The sequence below is a fragment of the Poecile atricapillus genome, chromosome 6 (assembly GCF_030490865.1).
Source record: "Poecile atricapillus isolate bPoeAtr1 chromosome 6, bPoeAtr1.hap1, whole genome shotgun sequence".
Classification (NCBI taxonomy): Eukaryota; Metazoa; Chordata; class Aves; order Passeriformes; family Paridae; genus Poecile; species Poecile atricapillus.
The window spans coordinates 13,680,644-13,700,247 of NC_081254.1; the positions used below are offsets into that span (position 1 = coordinate 13,680,644).

At 42.4% G+C, this 19,604-nt stretch overlaps 1 protein-coding gene across 2 annotated transcripts in view; it reads right to left on the reverse strand.

The window, feature by feature from the left end:
• The window catches only part of CSGALNACT2 (chondroitin sulfate N-acetylgalactosaminyltransferase 2), a 32,958-nt gene extending 14,286 nt beyond the window's left edge, over window positions 1-18,672 (reverse strand). The window contains exons 1-3 of one of the 2 annotated variants that reach the window (XM_058841835.1): window positions 18,526-18,543; window positions 16,387-16,482; window positions 1,651-2,898 (exon numbers count right to left, since the gene is read on the reverse strand). In XM_058841835.1, coding sequence (XP_058697818.1) covers window positions 1,651-2,314 — 664 coding nt within the window. In that variant the 5' untranslated portion in view covers window positions 2,315-2,898; window positions 16,387-16,482; window positions 18,526-18,543. Of the gene's footprint in view, window positions 1-1,650; window positions 2,899-16,386; window positions 16,483-18,525 lie in introns of both variants that reach the window. The other variant, XM_058841833.1, reaches the window with a different exon arrangement.
• Between the last annotated feature and the right edge of the window lie 932 nt (window positions 18,673-19,604).

Here is a 19,604-nt window from a genome sequence, read left to right on the forward strand (position 1 = left end):
AAAATATACTACCATTCAGAAGATGCCTTTTTTTGCTGGCTAAATTAGCCAGTAGTATTTGCACATAAAAAACCCACAGAATACCCACACAGCCCACAACTTCTGTCGAAGAAAGATACTAGTAGATATAGATAATCCTATGGCTGGTTGCTAACACATCCATATGCAGCATAAAAGACTTGTCTTTCCCCATAGTTCCTGTAACCCTGTGTTGGAAGTTACTGTCTTTACAGAAAAATGAAATCACTTTGATTTCCAAAAACAAATACTGGTGTGAACAGAAGCAGAGGTATGAAGTAAAACTCTAAGGTCCTAGAACTATTTGCTTTCTTGAATGTCCGTCATGAAAGACAGTACACTAGAAAATCAACAGCTATTTCAGTCAAGGTAAAATAAAAATCTACTAGAGTACAAGCAATATCTAGAACATCAATGGGAAAGTGGCTGAATATTTAATGTAGAAATAAAGTGCAAGAATGACTTCCCCTGGAAAAAATAGAGGTTTTTAAATGAGAACTGTACTAAGAGCCTAACACAGGCTGTGTTGCATTGACCCAGCTGAGTGGATTCCATGCCCTGCACCACCTTCTGGAATGAAGAAGAGAACTTGCATCAAACTTTAAAGTCAGTAGCTGTCAAAAGCAGACTTTTTGCACTACAGACCAATTACATCATCTGAGACTGAAAGAACCCATTATTTCAAAGCCAATGGTACCTTTCTCCAGCATGTTTGCTTAATAATACAGACATCAGTACTTACTCCAGAATCCCTTCTACATAATGGTCTTTTAACACGGTCCACCTTTTGGCTTTTAATGGCAGCATGAACTGTATTTAACACAGTAAGTGTAAAGCAGAGTTACTAGGGCAGCTTTTGATAATACTGATCTCCATTGCACGAGACCATACCTTGAAGGCCACCTGCCATAGGATTTGTCACTACTGCATCTTTTAAGGGCCTTACGAAGTGTTGAAAGTTTAACTGCTACATATGCCTTTATAATAATATGTGTTCTGCAATTAAACTTACAGACACTGAGACAAAAGAGAGAACAAGAGAACAGTTCAAGGCTGCACAGTTTAGCAGACTCCATAACTGTATGAAAGGTCTATTCAGGACACCAAGTTCATCAGCTGACAGGCCCAGAACACAGCCTCCCTCTCCCTCCAGTATGACTGTGTCAACGCTGAGAGTCAAATGCCTGAATATTAACTAAAAGTGGTATAGAGATGAGTGAAGAAAAACCATGTAGCTTCATAGTGGATTGCTTAATTGTTCTGGTACATGAGAGATGAATCAACTTCTCCCTCCCACTGCCATCAGTGTCACTGAAAGTCTTTCTGTTATTTAGTACCATAAGCAGCCGTGTCACACTGACTTTGGCTACAATTATGAATGCACCCATATTGTAAATAGATACAGCTTCCTCTGTACACCTCTTGTGGTGAGCCCTTCTGAAATGCATTTGTCACTCCACTAAAAACCCAAAATAATGAAGCCATAATATTCTCATTGTTAGAAATAAAGGTTCTTATTGTGCAATTACTCTTCAAGACTCTATTCAAGTAGGTAAAACACTTAAAAGTAAAAGCACCATTTAATGCCTGTTGTGACATTCTGCTAAGGGGCTGGGAAGCATGTGAACATACCTTCTATAAAATCATTTTCACTATATAGCTGCCTGTCTCCTACTCCATCATCTTCATCTTGTCCATCTTCTTCATCCGGATTATTGATAACTTCTAGGCCAGCCTCAATAACTTCCACCAATTCATCTCGTTTATCCTTTCTAACGGGTTTCTCTTCTGGATGCCGAGTGAGCCCCATCTCCAACTGGAATACTTTCATGGATGTAAAGCTTTCAAAAGGAATGACTCCATACTCACTAGGCAGTTTGGCCCCCACGCTCACCTCAGCTTTGTCGATCTGGGAATGAAGAAACTCTAGGAGGTCATTGGATGTTTGCTCTTTGGTGCCCTGGTAGTTCATACCATTGACCTTTGGGCTCTTTTTTTCCTGCAGGGATTTCAATTTGTCACTCATTTCCTGAAGCTCTTGCTTTAGCTGGGCAATCTGACGTTTCAGACTCGTAGCTCGGTTCTGATAATGCTCTTCTTGCTCCTGCAAGAGAGCTTGATAGTATTCTTTACCCATGCTTTCGCCTACGACACCAGGCAGAGATCCGTTGCCATCTGTTTGTGGAGCACACTCCAGCAAATACATGAGCAAGACTAAACTGAATAGTAAAGCAAGGCCCACCAATAGCCAACGAGTCCTGGCTTGAATTACTAAGCCTCTTCTGGGCATTCTCATATTATTTCTGTTTCCAATCCTAAAAGATGACTTATCTGCTCTTGCTTTCCAGGGGACATCACCCCACACTTGAAATCTTAGAAAAAGAGAGAAAACATAACTGTAATAGCTACTACAGGCTCTGGTAACATAGCTGATGAGCAGTTTTCAAGCTTTGCATTAATCAGGTGTTATTGCAAAGATGTAAATCTGAAGTTCCTATGTCATCCATAACCATCAACTGTAAGTCTGGTTGACGCCATACAATTTGTTCAGGATTTCCTACCCCAAACAAAAAAAAACTGCGAAGAGGGAGGAAGATGGAAGACACCAGCAAGGAATCATATTTCCATTTCCTAATTCAGCCCTGGTTGAAGTGGCTTAGCTTATTTGATGTTTTATGAGGGAAATCTGCAAAAGTAATTTTGTAAGCTTTGAATAGACAGCAATTTCCCCCCCCCACTGTGTGTGAGAGCAATCTACAGTTTAGTAATAGTAATTTTCATTGGCTAGTCTTGCTTTTCCTCTGGCACTTGAGTATTTTATTCCACTTCCCCTCCTTTCCTTGGAATCTGTGGTTTGAGTCAGCAAAATGAAGACAGAACCTAAAATTAAAAGAAAGGTGCAATTAGAACTACAAAGCAGACAGTCCATTGAGAAACACATGAACAAAGTTCTAACATATGCATGCAAAAGACTGCTGGTGGGGGGAGTGAGAAAGGGAGAAAGAAAAAACATTTATTTCCTTGGCATTACCCATCAGCAACTCCCTTTGACACAGTGTCTGGAAAATAATAGTATGGACAGTCCAATAAAACGCATTTGTCACACAGCTAGCCAAAGCAGTAACAGTTCTTCTAGTCTCACCACGGTTTATTTCACATTTGTCTTAACTCCCCCATTCTTCCTTGGGCTTCTGTTTTGTTTTACTCTGAGAGGAAAAAAGATACCAACAAACCCCATGCCTTTCCTACTCCTCTAAACTAAAAAAAAACAAACCAAAAAAACAACCGAACAACCAAAAAAAAAATCCACGAACTATTTTGAAGTAGCAGAAACTTGCAATTTCATTTGCTTTTACTTTAGGTAAATATCTTTCAGGGTGTAACTGTTCACTCATGAATAAAGTATTATAGATTTAAATATCAAAGTTTACAGAAGCCACATTTTAGATTAAGTCAAATTCAGCAGAAATTAAAATTCAAACGCCAATCCCTGACTGATGAAAGGGATCCTGAAATTATCCATCTGCTAATACTTCCATCTTCTGATATGGTTAGGGCAGCATGAAGAGGCAGTGACCATTTTCATGGGTCACACTCTTATGTGACTGACCAAACCAGCCTAGAGCAAAAGACCAGAGAAACAGACCACAGTTATGCAAGAAGAGGATCCTACTCAGCACTGAGAGCCAGATAAATGTTTTACAATGACAGCAGAAAAAAACTAAGAAGTAAGCTCAATGCATGTTAGTCTACTTTCAACATTAATAAAATTCTTTCATTTAAAATTTGCTTGTATAAAATAAGTGAAGCTCATTAAAATTTATCCAGGGACCTATTAGCTCTACATCCATTTTGACTGTGTTATGCAATTATGGTTTGGGGGAAGTTCTGAGAGTCCCAGTTTAGTTTCACTATCCTTATGAGACTAGGAAAAAAATGCTCACTCTCATACTCCTTCTATATGGGTTAGACAGACTTACCTGGCACTTCCAGGTGCCACCCACACCCATCTTGTGCTGACCCTGTGGGTCAGTCAGGGTGCCACAATGCTCCCCATGTGCTTACAGCAAACACCTGGCACTGTGTCTCCCCAGTTGGGTCTTCGTGACACTCCTCCCTTCCCATTCAGCTTCCAGCACCAGGATACTGCTCCAATGTGAATCAGGTACCCCTGACTCACACTGATACCCCTGATACCAGTGGTATCATCATATTCAGCATCTTCCCTTGTGAGAAAGCTCCAATTACAAGGCCTGAAAGATTAAGTGACTTACTCATACCACCAGCAGCAACGCCTGCCACAGCCAACCCAAAGTTCGCAGGCATATCACACACACCAACTTTGGGGCAAGAGCTGCACACCTTGAAATTGTCCTGCTGAAGTCTATAGGACTGCTTGAAGCAGCTTTTAGTATTTGTAGTGCTAAAGTCCATGTTAATAAATAATGTACACAGATTACGTAGAAAGTCTTAATACAGCAGATTAAAGACAATTACTCATCTAAAACTGAAGCTTTTGGAACTCATGGAAAGCTACTAGAGACTTTGATACAAAAGAAGTAACAGTTTTATCAACTGAATACTAGATAACATGCTTTCCAGTCCAGACAAGCCAGAAATTAGTCACTCCTCACTGCACAAACACAACATTATATAAATGCAAGCTGAACGCCTATGAAGGGTGATCAACACCAGATGTATCCTCAGACTACTGACCAGTGTCCAGATGTGATGGATCAAGGGAGACAGAATGAAAAAATCTATAGGATAAAACCAGTTCACAGAAATGACACAATATTTCTTTAGTACAAAGCTTTCTTTAGTACAAAGTTGACCATATGATGTCTCTTTACATTTTTTACCAAATTCTTCTTCTGTTAGACTGCAAGAGGTGAAGCCACAATTAAGAGCATAAAGACCCATAAGTTTCTTTACACCTCAGTAAATGCCAAACTGTACTAAAGCTACTCCATGCAGAAGCTGATACATCCTCAATCAGTAAAGGCATATTGAAAAATGATCAAACTATCTAACTTGTATAAAATACCAGTAAATCAAGCCCCAACTATTCTAATTGTCATGAACTGACAAACTGATAGCTCTGAAGATGGAGCATTAGTTCTAGTAGGCTTTTGTAGTCAATCCTAGCTCTAACAATAAATTGCCGTGGGCTCATCTTTGAGGAGTCACTAACTTTCTTTAGGTCTCATTCGTGTCTTAGAAGCAAGGGACAACAGATCTCCTGATGTGGTGTCAAGAGGACACAATGTACCAGGAGATTAAGATCCCCCTGGAGAATAGCAGGGGGCAAAGAGAGAACTCTTGCTCCTCATACCTTTCCTCACTGTGGCCAAACAGACATCATCATGGTAAGCATGGATTAGGGAGCCAAGAGACTCGCTGCTGGGTATCTGCAGATTTCTGTCCCTTCCCACTGGCATTTGATCTATTTACAGCAGAGGGCTGTTTGGGGGAGCACTGCCCTGAGGGGTGCTCAGGGAAGAGATACAATAAGCCACTTCTGAAGCAATGAGAACTACATGAGCTGGGCTGTAAAGAGCTCACTGGTACTTTTCCTTCTAGGCTCTAATTATTCATTAGCTGAAACCCTTTATCTATGGGCTAGTGACAATCCTATTAACAAGACAGCCTTTTTACAGAGAGAGGCATTGCCTATTTAGGTTTGGCCATTTTTTTGCAATAGACCATAAAGAACAGGCGTTTTTCCCACTAGAGCTTCACCGTGGCCTTTAAAGGCTAGGGATGTTTGTGCAACCAGTTATACTGAACATTAAAATTTTAAATTGCACATGGAGAGCTGAATGGGTAAGTTAGTTTGCTAAAGCAGTGGGAACTGAGCCAATTGACATTTTCTTTCTTCTTTCAGGATTACTTCTGCTGAGGGAAGTCATCATAAAGAAGACACATTTCATCTTGAATACTTCAAAGAGTGAGTGAAAGCAGTAAGAATCTTCCTTCTTATCCCACTGGAAAAGAAGAGCTTATAGTATTCTATTGCACTGTCCTCTCTTTTCAGAGGGAAAAAAAGAAAGGGGGCAGCCCTGTTTTTGCATATTTACAACCCAAATTTGATATGAATTTGGTCTGACACAGCCCTATTTTAGGAATTCCAGTAACTAGGCTGTAGAATATGATTACAAGAGAAAGCAGGCTGTGAAACCCCAGAACAAGCAAAAGCACATGGGATCCCAAAAATCACAATAGGGAAACTAACTGGGTTACATGGAACATTTTGAAGTTTATAAAAAAGGACAGTAAGATTACCAGGTCATAAGTAATCACAAAGAAGTCCTTGGAATTTCAGTGCTTAAAGATTAAGTTCCAAAACTTTAAATTGCACATGCTGGTATTTAATTTCATATCAGTTCTTCAGAACATGTCTATTTGCAATGGTCTGTATGATCTCCATAGAATGAGACATCTGAGGCTTATACAATGTTTATGAAGATCTGCAGGTTTCCCTGAAGCACCTGGTTGTTAATTCTCTTTGCATTTCCAGGGCCTTCCCTATATTCAACAATGGAAATGCTTCTATTCCTTACAAAAAAAGTTCATTGATTCTTTAAGCACAAGGGAATAGACCAGGATGCTAATTGAAAATGCTTTACATTTATTTTTTTATATTAGCATTCTGGTTTGTTCCTTGTTGCAAAGGGTGAGTACATCTTTCTGAAGTGAGGAAACATTAACACTTAAAGCAATGACCTAATTCAGTATGAACCTGGCTTCATGCCAGACCGTGGGGACATTCCTTGTGTGAGCATGTTTTCCTTTAGACATGTCCTTTTCATTCAGCATGCCCTAGATGGTCACTGTTAAGCTACTCATGAAATTCCAGCTGAGAGTTATTTTATTGTTCATAATTTCACCCAGATGCCAGAGATAGTCACTGTCTTAAGCCTCATCCGCACACGTATTTTTCTTCTTGGCAAGTTATACAATGAAAACATAAGGTCCAATCTCATCCCTTGCATATTCCCTTCTTAATCTGAACAACAGTGCCACTGAGAACAGAATAGCTTGGAATGTTAGAGAAACGCTGTGCACACCTTTGTCTTCTCACTTGCTGAAACCAAACACAAAGCAAGTTGGGCATCTGCTGTTGCAGAATCTTTGCATAAACTCCGGAGTGAGAAACCTCAAACCATACTTTAAGTATCACATCATCACTGCTCAGACAGTCCACTGAGGTATAGCCTCAGAAAAGACAAAATAATTTCTCCAGGGTTTTATGACACAGTCCTAGTTGAGCTAGTACCTAAGTCAGACTTGTCAGCTACTAGGAAGAAAGGAAAGGGAAAAAAAATTCACAAGAATTAATCGCTTAAATTCTCACTTTCCACAGAAAATTAGTCAAGAATCTCACCCTCTCTATTGACCATCTTACAATTCTGCCATCTGATTTTCAGCTAGTGCTCTGCCTCCCAAGCATACACACATATGCATTGCTGGATGGGAGAGAAATTAAAAGCCGCTATCAATTCACGGAAAGACAACCTGCATTCAATAAAACCAATAGAAAAGTGAAAATAATCACAACATTATTTTAGACCTTATCAGTTTCACACTGAATTCTGAAAAATCTGAACATTTTGCTTGTACACATTGCAACCACTGCCCATGGTAAATCAATCACATCAAGCACACGCAGCAGCTTATTTTCAACTTTTTCAAAGTTTAGAGCATGACACGCTGTTCCAATTCTTCCCAACTCCCCCCTTTAGTTGGTAAGCACTGAATTTCAGTTTTACTGCTCACCTTACCTGGTTGACACCAAAAGGAATTCTTCAAGCTACCTCTTGATTTTCATCAGTTTCCTTTCCTCTGCCAAAACTAGAGTCCCATGGGGGAAACAGGGACAACGATGACTGTACACTGATCACTGAGCACCTCGCTTCATTTTTAAAATGAACAAAAAATGAAAAAATGAAAAAAATGAACAGTGGTGAACTGTCCACATAATGAACAGCCTGTGATCAATTTTACAGTGCTCAAGCATATATGCAATAGGTAACTCCAGACATTTCTTTAGTTTCTAAATGGGAAGGAAAAAAAAAATCGTGCCTTTGGCACAAGGACCATTCTAGAACTCACAGTACACCAGGAATAAGTAGTTCAGGCACGGGAACCATAGGAAAAAGTTATTTCAGTGAAGGGTGCAACGATCACAGGATTTATTACTCAGAAAACAATATTCTCCATGCAAATGGTTACTCTTACAAAAAGCAACATCGTTGTTTTGCCAGCAGAAATGCTGTGCTCCAAAATAAAATTAAGACCAAACCTCCACAAATTTCCACTGCCACATTAAAGACTGCAGTATACATGGAAGATATATCAGGTTTCTTATCTCCCTTGTTTCATGTGGTAGATCAACTCACTCACTCTCAACACCAGGGAGATAAAATCAATAAAAAGCCCTGCCTTTTCCAAGGACCAGATCCTGCTTACTGATTACATCTTTTCAGGATATGCAACTAAAGCAATACACTTAATACTAACTTTTAAAACACAGAAACATAGAAAAGAGTAGGGTTTCATTTTAATAGCAGTGTTCAATCTTAGAAATCAAGAACAATCAAGCAGATCACACTCTTTACAGCTTGCCCAAACCCTCTCTTGCAATTTCTGCCTCAGTTTCAAGTTTCCTGGAATGTGTTTTTACAACAGCAACACAGGCCACGGGAGTTGCAGGAAGAACCAATCCTGCTCATGCACCACACACCCCTTCCCTGCCCCATGTACATGGCCAAAAAATAAATCAGCTTGCCAAGCTGACAGAATAGGAAATACTGTGGGGTTTATTATCTCTGTTCTCAGAGAAAGCAAGCAGGTGACACCCAACAACCTAAAAATGGTGGTATTTTTGCCACGACAATACCTGGAAAAAGCAGTCATGCTGCCATCCTTGAAGGAAATATTAACTGTACTGTAGCAGTTTAAATGCAATTCTTTCATCATCTACTGTGAAATAACAAGGGAAAAGAGCAACCTTTTGCTGAAGCAGTTTTGTCACTTATAAGTGAGAGAAGCAAGTTGCAGCTTGTCCTGGCATTTGATGCTCCTAAACAAAACTAAATCTATTACATAGTTAAGTAGACAAATGAAAGAACAGTATTATTCACATTATTTACTTTATACCTAATCCAAAGTAAGCAATGAGCTTATGAATAGAAGTCCTGCTTTGGCTTCAGTGAATCCAAAGCAAGCCCAGTTGTCTGGAAAATGCTGAATTAAGATTTAAACTTGAAACCTAACAAGCTACACCTTAATCATACTGGTCAGTATTATTCCATTTCAGAAAACGCCAGGAAACAAAAAGTGCTCTCACAGTCTATTTATTGTTTTTATAAATAGAGACATCTGCTTGGCAAGAAAAATTAGCTAAAATGTCCTAGGTAGGACCAGCTGAAGGAGTTTCATTTGCTTGCTTGTTTTAAATCTTGTATCAAACAGCTATCATGAAAGGCTCTTCTACCTCCAGCTTTCACAAGCCAGTAGCTTTTCTATATGACACAACTTTTCCTATAGCTTACATTATTTAACTTGTGGGTTTCTGCACTGCTGTTGGTGCTATTCCTCTTTTTAAATTTGGCAAGAAAACCACAAACTCCAAGTTTGGTGAAGCATGTCTTCTTCCCCTTACTGTCAGGGAATTAAAGGAACAGCAGTTTTATATAACTACACTTACTGTGTCTACTTTGTTGGTTGCTAGAGTTCAACCTAGAAATAAGAACAGAAGTACATGAGCTACCTTAGCACAGTTATCAGGGAAGATCTTTCTCCTGGTATTCCCATTATCTTGTAAGTAATGCTGTTTTTCACACGAGCATTAGGCAAGAATCCAGCCTACTTTTACAACAGGCTTTGCTAAATCCTTATTAAAGACACAGCCCCCATAAGGGGCTGCATAAATTTTAACAGCAGCATTTGAGTTCCTGGGCCAGGGCACAACACCTGAGCAACCACACCCAGCAGTCTGTCCACTGAGCGGTGGCAGAGCCTCCCAACAGCCTGTGCAACACTGCTCACCCAATGAAGGGAAACACACTGTGGAGGACAGCTTAAGTAAAACTAAATCACACTTCTTACAGCAACTGCAGCTTATCTTCAAGCATGCACCGTAGTCTCAACTAGGCCACGTGCTGGGAGATGTTTATACTTCTTTCTATAGGACAGGGCAACAGCTGCAGCAAGAGGCAGAACTTAAATTTAAGATGCCGAGCAGCGCCCAAAAAGGTAATGCTGTAGGTAGGGCTTTTTTGCACAGAAAACAGCCTGCTTTAGAAAGACAGAAAACCAGTTACGCTTAGCAACACAGCATCACCTTTAATCAAAGTGAATGAGGAAAGGTGAGATATTCTTTAGGCACCCAAAGTGTCTAAACAACTTTAAGGGCCCCAGCTAAATATTTCCCCCACAGAAGATGAGCTTGCTCCCTCAAATGCAACAGAGTGGTGATCCCAGCTCACATGCACAGCATTTGCACAGCACACCTACATTTTCACTGATGCCATGTTCTATTTATTAAAACCAATTGCTGAGAATGACAGTATTCCACTGTTGAACGGTAGCTGGCAAAACCAAAGAGATGAGAATAATGTGGTTTTCTTGCAATTGCTTCACTTGAATGTAGTTCCACATCTATCTACATTCTCAGAATCAAGCTATCTTATGTTTTCTCAGATCTCTCTGTCATCTACTTCTCTATATATGGAGATCAAGATAGCATAGCTACTGTAACCTAAACATAGTGAAAATATAAATGCCAACCTATGTTAACCCTTCAGCTGTTTTTTAAGAATAATTTCCATTCAAGTTCATGCATGGAACCAGTGGAAGACTTCTCAATGTGGGAGATAAGAATAAAGGTCATACATGCAGTTTCCTCGTACTGCAAAGCAAATCTGAAAATACTGCAAGAGTAAAACAGATCCTTTGAGGCCCTCACAGGTGGTTCTCACATGGAGATTTCTTTTTCTTAAGTTATGAAGAGATGAAAAAGGGCAGTCCATACCCAGAGTGTTCTTTCTAACAGCTGCACAGCAAATCGGCCAGTGTTTAAAAAAAAAAAGTCAGAGACTTAATAATGTGGAGGAGTTCATTTTTTTTCCCATTTTTTGGAATTTTTTTCTATGGTAAGAGTGACACTGTTTTCAAGGTTGTAATATTCCAGACTATGATGCAGCTGTAGCAGTTAAAGTGAAAACAGAGAGAAGTTAAATTTTCAAGTGCATCCAACTTTCTTAAAACTACTTTCAAACTTCTATTAATTTCCATCTTAAAAACAGAAATGTTTATAGGAAATTGAAATTCAATAAAAAAGTTTTGTTGGACAACTATTATACACCACAGCAATAATCTCACTGAAGACAAGATTTATTGCCAAATTTTTGGAGGGCTACCTGGACCAGGGAATATTTGTACCTAAGTCTCCTCAGTGCAAGTTTGAAGACGCTGAAGTGATCACTGGAAGACATTTCTGTACATTTTGTCTAAGTGGTAGTTTGGCCTGAGAGTTTTAAAATAACAAAAACCAGTTTAAAATACTGCTTGATCCAGAAATCCTGAGAAAATGCTGCTTTGAGAATCAATCACCCTCCTGTTTTTCTTATATAAAACTGAATCAGCTAGCTTAAATTCACATGTGGTTTTCAAAACTGTGCTCACTTTGTTATTCTTCAGTCCACAATCAAAGATGGAAGGAGGAACACAAACTACAAATGTTTTTAGAAAGGCTAAAATTCAGCGTAGTAGTTCAGGTTCTGCTTTCAGCACAACAAATCAACCATGAACACGTCACCAGCCACAAAAGCTGGATGCCAAACAATTGAGAAACATCTGGTGCATTCCAGAAGCACAGCTTATGTCATCTGTAATTTTTCAGTCTGACATTATAACTAAGCATTAACTTACTCTTAAAGGACTAGCAATACCAAGCTTCACAGGAAGAAAAAAGCCAGCAGCTTGTCAGAACTATCTATCTTGGTATTTTTCTTGTATTGAAAAAGTTGCCAGTATGAACAACTAGAAGCATCAAACACTGAACACTTTGCATTTTGCTGCTTCACCTCTTGTTTTGTTTTTCAAGTCCCTGAAGTCGTTCTTTGGACCACTTGAACCGCCTTCCTTCCCCTTTTGTTGAGGAAGAGATCCATCGTGGTTTGATGGGGAGAGAAGCCAAGAGTGTTTGCAAACCTCTGCTAAGTTTTTGCAGGTTCCTTGAACTTCTCTTTTGTAGTGCTCATATTTTACTACTATTTTTTTCCTAACTTTTTTTGCTTGTTTTGCTTCACAGCAGGGACATGCAGGTTGTTACCAGAGACACTTGTCACAAGTGCAGTATTTAACACACAGTTCTACTGGCAACAACTTCTACTACACTGTTTGAACACTGGTTTAAAGTTGGGTTTTTTCCTTTCCTTCTTCTCCCCTCACACAGTTGATTTAAATCCTTATCATTGCCAACTGCCCATCTAACAGAAGCTCAGGTCCTTAAACTGAGGAGGAATTCTGAAGAGTTAAATGCATAAGAATTCAAAAACACTGGATTATGTCCAAAATTGAATTTAAAAAATCCAACATAAAGAAACGTGCATAGCAGCACTTCAGAGAATCTAATACAATATTTTGGATGTTAACATCCAGTCCTTTGCCAAGCACTGGGGACACTGGGGCAAAGTTTTCCCTGCAGAGGCATCTTACTGGAGCAATGCTTTGACTGTGCTGGGAAGAAACCTGCCAGCCTCTGTCCAGCCAGCACTGACTGCAACCAATATTCACCCTCCTACTTCACAAATTGTATATCTCTTCCTCAGAAGATTTCTACCTGCATCAGGAACTCAGAGAGCACATGAAAGGAGGACTAAACTACTATCACTCAGCACTCTTAATTTTCATGCTGCCAGAGCACAAGACATGCAAGGCATCTGCTGCCCCTGGGGCTGTGAGCAGCATCAGCGTGCTGACAAGTGCCATCCTTCCTGACACCACTGCTTGGGGAAGCCTTCAGGAGACAGCAGAAGTGCTACCACAAGTCATCTAAAAGCTGTCACCCGAAACACTCTTACAGGACAGATTTTATTTTACAGAAACTTATGACTTAGCCTCAGAACCGTTGGTTCACTCTGAACGGTGCTCAAGACTAGCGTTTTGTATTTTCACAGCGTGCTTCAAAACACAAGCTCATTTACATCATTTCCTCTGCTTTAATTCAGCAGTGTTCCCAACAAGCTTCAATTGCTTCCTGTGCATTGCTGCTCAACACCTGCCCCTGCAGTAGCAATGCAAACTGCACCCAGAACTCTCTAAGTATTATTTCTGCTGTTTCTACAGGGAAGATGCAAACACCAAAAACGAGCACCGGGGTAGCAGAAAATCTGCCTGGTTACCCATCTGGCTGCAACTGGCTACCACACACAACACACTACAAACACAACATCTACGCACACAATTAGCTCAGAACCTCTGTACAGCAGCACCTCAGCCATCAGCTTTAAATTTTCATGGCTTCCTGCAATTCCACACCTGAAAGCCAGAAACTGTCCTTCCATTTCTTTGGCAACCGGCATCGGAAAAACTATTACAGCCCTTTTACATGATTAACTGGGATTAGTCAATATCAAACTGCTGTAGATTCATACACAACCTTTAGGAGAACACAGGTGTCCTATAATTTTGGACTTCTATGAAAGCACTCACCTATTGTCTTGACAAAAAACACAATTACCAGTGCAGACATACTAACCTCATTTTGTGGTTGATGTTCATTTGTCAAATATAAGAAGCAGGTGTCTATATAAAAGAGACTCATCTATTCAGCAATTTTACTTGGAAATACAATAACTGCAGGTATTGTATTTCTAAGCTACTTTTCACTCCTCCCTGTTCTGCACTGTATTATTTTAACAGCGAACATGTGAGAACCAGCCTGGAGCTACATTCAGCAAAAGGAGATGACTGCTGCCAGTGACAGGATTAAAAGTATGTGGGTAGGACCCATCTCTGGAGGATTTGTTAGCCATGAGAGAATTTTACTTCTGCTCTACAGCTGGCATATTGGTTTCCTTGAACAGAAATTCCCTTCAGTATGCCAGGGAAGAGTAAAATTACCTCCTCTAGATTTTGAGAGAACAAGTGCCAAAAGTGTCAGCCCACCAAACCCTCCCCCAGCATCAGCCCAGCCGTCCCTACGCTGCTAAGGCAGCTACAGCACTTCCATTCTGCACACTTTTTCTTCAGTTGCCAAGTGTGTACTTGTACACAGGCTCCCACAGAAAACATTCCTATCCCTCCATCTACTGAAGCAATGCATTGATGGATATTTTAGGTCATTTCTGGCCATAGTAGAGGAGCTGATGGGAAGCCTCACTTTTGACAGCAGGATGCACACGGTAGCTGTCAGGTGCTGATCTGTGCTTTCCCGACAGCTGCCCTAAGTGACATCCCGACCAGAAAGCCCAGTACCAAAAGAGAAGGATCCTCTGCCACAAGCTGCTTCACCACTGAAACACCACCATTTAGTACAGGGAGAAGGAAAGGTAAGAACAAAAGCCAACCAGACCTGCCCTTTACCACCCACTCACCCCACCAGTGAAAGAACTAAAGGGGGGAAAAGGCTGAAGTAGAACAGAGGCAGCTCTGCATCCGCTGTCAGCCACCAACACTCTCCTCAAAGACACCTCTCTAAGGAGTCATGGGCACACTCCACTGCAGGCTGGGCAGGGAGATGGGCTCCAGACCAAACAAAACCTTCCCAGGCACACAGGAAGGCTAAAGGAAGCAATCAGACCCAAGAACACCGTGCTGGAAAGCACCTACACTGCAGGCAGCCACAAATCAGTGAACAGGCCAATCACTACAGTCACCTTTTATTACAGTTGGAGAGGATTATCAGGAAATAGATTTAAAAAGTACATACAAGATTTCCTCAAGATAGTTTCCTCATGTCATCTGATTTGGATTCTCTGAACCTCACTCTGAAATACCAACTCTGTTGATGCTCCTCCCAGAGCTCATATTTGCACTCACAGCTTGAAATAACTTGCCAGTTTTATCAACTTGCTTTTAGAGGATTTGGTGTGTGAATGGAAAGAGCCTTTTACAAGTAAGGTAAAGCAGAGATTGTTCCAAAATATTATTCCAGCACACCCCATTCAGAAATAATTGAGGAGCAAGTGGCTCCTGCCAGCCTTACCATAACCCAGAGCTGCAGCACAGACAGTGGAGAGAGTGCAAGCTTCTCACAAGTATTTTAGTGTGCCGTGTTTCCACATGTAGCATTTACCTTACTTGAAGGCAAGGATTAGGGGAAAAAAAGCCATTTTCCTTTTCCCTTGAATCTCCCATATTTAGTGACTATATATAGCTTGCAATGATTACCTTGTTACTCTTTTTAAAGCAGTTTCTCAGCTAGCAATGACCATCAGAATCACCAGATTAGACTACACATACCACAAAGTATTAGATACTCAAAAAATACTAAGCTGAATAACTTGCCTGTTTACATTTTTAGGTACACACAATACCTGCAGCCTTGCAATAAAAATGTCTTAAAATGCCTGGATAAAAGCAGAATCTAGCTGCACCTAAAATGGGCCTCTAAACCATGGTCTAAAACAGCACCCTGTTCAACTCCTTTTGTACCAAAAGGCACTCTTGACTGGAAGGCTGCAACTTGCAGAATTTTTCCTGTCCTCAAAATACAAAATTCCAGAGAGCTTAATAAAAAATAAATCAAAGATATTAAAGTAAATGCACACTTTCAGTTTTTTGGGTTTTTTTTTAATGAGCTATAATATTAATGGATGTGCTGGGCTTTTCTAATCATCATTCATCATCTAATCATCATTCAGAATGAAACTGTTGTGGCAGACAGTAAGAAGTGCCCTTCCACAAATTCTTCTTACAAGCTGTGGTTCCAACTCAGAAATAAAACTATATTCCCATTCCTTTCAAAAAGCATTCTATTTCTTTTATAAACATCTTGAGTTCTGTTGTTTTATAAACAACATGTGTTCTGGTCTCATTTCCCCATTTCCAGCACTAAGCTTAAAAGAACATAATTAGATACATAGATAAAGTGCAGTTATTTGTGGTTTGGTCTTTTTTCTAAGAACAATATGCTCCTGAAAATGTTTTCTTCCCATTGTGCCCTCTAAAAATGATTTTTTTTTTTTTAAAAAAAAGAAAGTCTTGTACTCTTGAACCCCTGCCTATTTTTTATGTTATTTTTCCAGAAGCAAAATTATTATGGCCTTTTCTCAGACTTTTATTCTGGAGGGCTGATCCTTTAGAGGGCAGATGAGCTAACAAAAAGCCAAGGACATTATCAGTTCCAGCACTTACCCAAAGCCTGACTTTCATCCCACCTCTGTGATCCTGTTTCCGCATTATTTAAGGAGAAAATACTGCAAGTCATGAAGCTTGCTTCATAATGACAGGCTGCTTCAGAGACAAGAAAAATATTGTGCAATTTGTTTTCTGCAGTGAAAAAAACTGACCTCATATTTCTCATACCCACCCTCCTGGGAGTTTAGTTTTATCTCTTTTAAAAGTCCAGGTGATTCTGATGGATTCTTTTTATAAAGAGGTCCTCAGAACACTTCTGGCAAGTATGAAATAGCAGACTGTGATGCAGGGGTTGAAATTCTTATGCCAGATATGCTTGTGGGTTTTCTTGGTAACAGACCACAGCTACTTATTTAACCATGCCCTCAGATGATGTTTCTCACTGACTTGGGAAGACCCATATCCTGGGGTTGGAACATAAAAGCAAAGAATTTAAATTCAAGAATAATTTGGTGCAACTTCTACCACAATGTAGCAGCTGTACAGACAGGTTTGGGGGGTTACTTTTTTTCCTTTATTCCTTGCTTCCTCAAGCCTGAGAAAGACCCTAAAACAAAGTCATGGGAGCAAGAAGGAAAAAAAAATTCAAGATCAACTAATCTTAGTCACACTGAAGTTTTGGCATGTTTTCTCCAGCAACAAACACACTAAAGAATGTCTGTTTGGGTTGTACAGTTGTGTACTTCAACAACCACTGTTCTTTCTCCCATGTTCAGCTGCTGATGGTTCATGACTGGTGCTGTACCAATGCTCAGTGTGGCTCTCCTGATATTTCTGATAAGGACTTACTGGCACACAGTCTCCCATAAAAACCTCAGGGTGTAACTGAGGCTCATAGCTCACACCCCTCCACAAAACGCATCTACCTCCACTGACAGCTACTGGGAACATTTCCAAACTGCTGTCTTTGGTGCTCCTTGGGGACCCACTATCTAGCTAATAAATAAAGGAAAGCCATAAGTTTCCTTCAAACACACTAAAGCAGCATAGGAACTTACAGCTAGTGCATGCTGGAAAAGAAGAAACAGTCCTATGAGGCCTAGCATTACAGTCCCCAAGGAAAAGAAAAAGGGGGGAAAAAAAAGGTGTTTTTACTGTATGACCTTAACCTGAGGGATATTGACTCAGTGTTGAAACAACACTCTTTTCTGCAGTTCTTCTGAGTGAGAAGAGAATAAAGTTAGTCCTTATCCATCATCTACAAGTTTAGCAGAAGAGATCAGTGTCTCAATTTCCACCTGACAGAGGGACTTGAAGAGAAACCACGAACAACAAAACCACAGAATAACATTTCAATGAAAACATGTGCCATCGAGTTTAAATTTCTACATATTTAGGTGTAAAAATGGTCTTGCAAATTGCAACACCCCACTCCCCGTTTCTGCTTTAGCATTTCTGAATTGGCTGGTGACAATTACACAATTTATTTTTATGTTCAATACCAAAGCGTTCCAGCTCTCTCAGTTTGCGAGAGCACAGAATTTACCGAGCAAGAACGCGTCTGACAAAAACGAGCAGATGTCAACCATACTTTAAACAATGCTCAGCATTCCGCTGAGGATAATTAACCACCCCCATCGTCATTTCCCCTATTTTGGGGGGGCTGGAGGAAGGAATGGGGGTTTCTCGCGGCCCCAGCAAGCCCAAAGCCCCTCCCGGAGCCCGGCCGAGCGCTGCCACCGTGCCCGCTCCAGCGCTGCGCTGTGGCGGGGGGGCCGCCTGCTGCATCCCGCTGCCTGCGGCTGCACAGCCGCGCTCCCAGCACGCCTACGGCCAGCTAACACAATGGAAACGCAGCCGTGAGGGACAGATTCATTTTATTGTTGAGACAGCGCTACGGTACAAGCGAGTGGCCCGGTGTGCCAGGCCGCCGCGCCAGGGCGGTCGGGGCAGCCCCCGGCGGCCCCGGCTGCGCGGACCCACGGCCGCCCGGGGCGCTCGGTGCCGGCCGCAGCCCGCTCCGGGTCGGGACACGGGGCCGGGCCCGCCGCGGTGCCGCTGCCGAGCGGGCTCCGGGGCGCTGCGCGGCACCTTCCGCCGGCAGCGGGGAGGGGCGGCCGAGAGCGGCGGGCAGGTGAGGGACGCGGGGCCCGGGAGGAGCGGGAGGGCGGAGGGGCGCGGTGCCGCCGTACTCACCGCGCGGGCCGGCGCGGAGCCCCAGCTGCACTTCCTGCGTGCTCGGAAATGAGCGGGCGGGACCCTCCGCCGCTCCGCTTAAAGGGGACGGGCCGGCCGCCCCCGACCGCCCCCGGGGCGGGCCCGCGTCCCCCGCGCAGTCCCGCAGGGTAAGCGGGGCCGCCGCCGCCGCGCGGCAGCAGGGCCGGGCCGGGCCGGGGATCTCCCTCCCTCCGCCCCAAGGCGGGGACGCGCCCGCGGCGATGCGCCCCGGGAGCGGCGAGAAGCCCGAGCCTGAGGGCGAGAGCCGGGGCGGATCAATGCAGCCTCCGCAGCTGCGCCCGCAGCGCCCGCAGGCCGGGCCCCTCAGCCCCGCAGCCACACAGAGCGCTCCCGGAGCGGGCGCGGCCCGTGCGCTGCCCGCTCGCACCTCTGGGACACCGCTCTGCCCAGCGGACAGGGACCCTGCCACCGCTGGGACACCGCTGTGCCCACCGGACAGGGACCCTGCCACCGCTGGGACACCGCTGTGCCCACCGGACAGGGACCCTGCCACCGCTGGTACACCGCTGTGCCCAGCGGACAGGGACCCTGCCACCGCTGGGACACCGCTGTGCCCACCGGACAGGGACCCTGTCCCGGGAACAGCGCGGCACTGCCCAGCGCGGCACTGCCCAGCGCACACAGCACAGCTGCTTTTCCAGCCCTATGGCTCGCAGAGGTCCGGCAGCAGCACAGTGATGCTGATTTCTCAAATGTTAGCCAAACCATGAAATTGTGATGTAGCCTTTCTGGTGGAAAGAAGAAGCAGAATTTACCAGTAATTATTTTCTACTTATCCAAGTATTTATGAACAGTTCTGTATTTCCAGAAGAACATTTCATTACACTATTATTTTTATTTTTTTTTTTAAATATTAGTTTTCTGCAGGGCTTGACCTGAAAGGAAGACAGTTTTGGGAACTCATGCAGCTTTCAGCTACGTGCATGAATGGTGGCCTGTAGCAGTTTAAAAGGGTAAAGCTCAGGAAGCAGGTAAGGTAGGAATGCTCTTCCGCAGCTATATACCAAATGTTTTTGGTCCCACTCATCAAGAACAGA